The 3,617-nt window shown below is 37.6% G+C and overlaps 1 protein-coding gene across 1 annotated transcript; it reads right to left on the bottom strand.

Moving 5' to 3' along the window:
• Window positions 1-354: 354 nt before the first annotated feature.
• Window positions 355-3,246, bottom strand: LOC108345423 (receptor-like protein EIX2). Its single transcript, XM_017584023.2, has one exon. It carries the CDS (start codon window positions 3,231-3,233, stop codon window positions 465-467), a length of 2,769 nt encoding a protein of 922 aa, XP_017439512.1. The 5' UTR covers window positions 3,234-3,246; the 3' UTR covers window positions 355-464.
• Window positions 3,247-3,617: the final 371 nt, after the last annotated feature.

The raw sequence follows: 3,617 nt of genomic DNA on the forward strand, positions 1-3,617 counted from the left end.
TTGAATTGAAAAACCAAAGCAATAAGACTATAACAAACACTTCCGTATCATCTGCTGGAATTTATTTTTGATGATGAAAATCAGCCTTAGCTGTTCCATAATATGTGCAATTATTTACGATATGATAGTTATTATAATTTTAATAAATGGTGTGTGGATAGAATACAATAATAGCCCATATAGTTGGTGTGGCTAAAAGATGCAGTGTCAGATTGTTTTCTCACACTTGGTGTAATTAAGAATATATCTTGATCATTCATTGATGCATTGTAAATTCAAAACAATTTTACATTTAAATCATGCACTCTTTCAGTTCTCCTAACATAGAAAAGCTTGTATTACCAATGAAAGCGACTAAACAGAGAGAAAACATCATACGAACTGATACAAGGTAAACCTGTTCATATTTTTATAGCTAGAAATCACCTTGTAATGTCTCTCTTGTTAGCAGCTGAAAGGTAAACTCATGATTTAGCAAGTGACCTTCTAACCTTCAAAACTACGGTGACATAAATCACGTCTTTCAGGTGGTCAATAAAATCAAAGTAAGCATGCCTCCAAGTTCTGTTGAAGAAAATAGCACTGCAAAGCCCCCAAAATCCTGCTGCAAATCCAACTCCCATTCCAATGTAAAACTCTGATGTTCCAAGGAAATTTCCAGCAGCATGTATAACAGAAGCATTCTCAGATATCCCTTCTTTGCTTGTGCAATTATTTGTTATAGGAGGACCACAGAGTTCAGGATTTCCTGTGTAGCTAAGTGTTTCAAAACTCTGAAGTTGGGTGCTTGTGGGAATTCTGCCAGATAAGTTGTTGTATGATAGATTCAGGAAACTGAGGAAGGACAAATCAGACAAACTTTGAGGGATTTCACCTGAAATGTAATTTAATGAGAGATCAAGGGATTCTAACAATTTCATTTTTCCCATGTCTTTTGGTATCTCTCCAGATAGAAGGTTTCTTGACAAATTCAAAAACCGCAAAGCAGATAGCTTTGAAATTTCAGGTGGAATTGCTCCAGACAGCTTATTACTTGAAAGATCAATCATTCTCACCAGTATGAGATTGTCTCTGTACTCTAACTCATCTCCTTTGGGAACTAACTCAAGACTTTCCTTGTAGTTGTTATAACTGAAGTCAGAGCCATATGAATAACTCAAAGGGTTGGCAAAGAAGTCATCTTCACCAGCCATTGTCTTCATCTGATCCAAACAATTCGGAATGGATCCTGACAGGCTATTATTGGCAAGATCCAGCACTATGAGGGATGAAAGTTGACACATCTTTTGAGTAATGCTGCCACTGAAGTTATTGGATCTTAAACGAAGAACTATTAGATATTGCATTTCCCACATCCAAGTTGGTATTGTGTCAGAAAGTTGGTTATTACCCATGTCAATAAACTTCATTGTAGAGCAATTTTGCAGGGTCGAAGGAATATATTCTGAAAAGCCGTTGTCATTTAGCGACAAAAACTCAAGTTGAGACAGATACCCAATGGAGTTGGGAATTTCACCAGAAAAGCTGTTAGAACCCAAGTTCAAGTGCACCAAGGCTTGCCAATGAACCCAACACTGACCAAGATCACCAGATAAGACATTATTTGAGACATCCAGCACACTTAACTTGTTAGTAGCATTTGTCTTCCCACATAATAAGGGAGAAACTGTTCCAGAAATTGAGTTATTGGCAACATTCAGCATTTCAACATTTGCAGACACACTTGGCAATGTACCATTGAAGAAATTAGAACTCAGATTTATGACGCTGGAATTTAAGAAGATGTTCGATACATCTCCTGTTAAGACGTTGTTTGACAGATCAAGGAATTCGAGATGCAGACTCCAATTCCAAAACCAACTTGGAACCGAATCTGAAATACCTGCCTTAGACATTGCCAACACCTTCACAGAACTCTGGTTTTTCAGCCATTCTGGAAATTTGGGCCCTATTCCAAAGGAGCTGAGTAAAACATATTCAAGCTGAAATGGGGGAACCCATCTAGAGTTAACAGTGAGGAACAAGTTTGTTGAAGATAAACGCAGTTCCTTTAATTTCAGAAGTTTTACAAAATGTATCTCCTGTACTGATCCTTCCAACAAATTTGATGAAAGGTCTAATGTCACTAAATTTGAGAGAGTTCCAAGAGTTACAGGCATATCACCAGTCAGAGAATTAGCTCCAAGGTTTAATATCTGCAGCTTTTGGAGGAGCCCAAAACTCTTAGGAACGGTCCCATTCAATCGGTTGTGAGCCAGGTTCAAAGTCCTCAAGGATGATAAGTTTGCAAATGATGCTGGAAATGGACAAATAAAGGTATTTTTACTGAGATCTAGAACTTCAAGATGCCTGAGCTGACTTAATGAATTAGGAAGTGCTCCACTGAGTTGGTTGTCATGGAGGTCTAGAATTTTTAGGCTTGACAATATTTGTGGGATTTCTCCACGTAAAAGGTTACTGTGTAAATCAATTTGGACAAGAGTTGTACTGAGATTGAATAACCATGAAGGGATTTCATGATTGAGATTATTATTTGAAAGCCCAAGGACTTGGAGATTTGTGAAGTTGGTTTTTCCTTTTGGTAGTACCAAGTTATCAATTTGACAGTTCTCTAAGTGTAGTTCTGAAAGAGAAGGAAGTGCACTCAGTACTTGAAGCCAATCAGCTTCTTTGTGAAGGTCTACATAACTCAAATCAAGGTATTCCAAAGAAGAAAGCCTTGATATCCAATTAAGGTTATCTATGTGAAGACCATAATTGTACCTAAGATTAAGGTGCTGCAGGTTTGATAGATTTCCTAGTTGGTCAGGGACTAGTCCCACGAACCCATTGAAGCTAAGATTCAAGTATCTGAGGCTCTGCATTGAGCCTAGGAAGCTTGGTATTGGAGTGTGAAAAAAATAATTTGAACTCAAGTCCAAACGAGTCAAAGATTTTAGTTCAAGCAGGGAAGGACTAATCTTACCACCCAATTGCCGGCCGACAGGTGTGTTAAGATTGAGTTCCATGACTTGACCAGTGAAGTTGTTGCAGCGAACCCCTGTCCATGAACAACAATCTTCTTCTTCAGACCATGATGAAAGCCTGTTTGAAGGGTCTGCTAGTTCATGCTTGAAGCTGAGGAGCGCATTCCTTTCTTTCTCACTGCAACTCCCTTCTACAATGCTTGCTCTGAAGTGGAGTGTTGCCAACAAAAGAAAGAGAAGAAATGGAGTTTCATATGACACTGCCATGAGCAAGTAGTAATTGAATCCACAGTTTTCTGGTGCTTGGGATTAGTACTAAGGGCTATATATATCATAGAAGAGTTTGCAAGTGAAATTTTGTACAACTAATGGTGGTTGCAGACTTGTGTCTAGAATGAGTCATTTAGGGCTAAAAAATGTCTAACCTATGCATTAGTTTATTTTGTGACAAATTTAGAGAAAGTTCTGTAAGTGTTTCTGATGCTGATATTCAACCAAAAATGAAGTTTATTTTGATAATTTGTGGATCATGGAAGTAAAATATTTAATTTTTATTATTCCAAAAAGATTTAATGCTTTGCCCTTGAATTCTTCGGTAACCATGGATTATGTACCAGTTTAAATAAAACCATGAAGGACTACGGGTAAAAT

This window comes from Vigna angularis, chromosome 8 (assembly GCF_016808095.1).
Source record: "Vigna angularis cultivar LongXiaoDou No.4 chromosome 8, ASM1680809v1, whole genome shotgun sequence".
NCBI classification, from domain to species: Eukaryota; Viridiplantae; Streptophyta; class Magnoliopsida; order Fabales; family Fabaceae; genus Vigna; species Vigna angularis.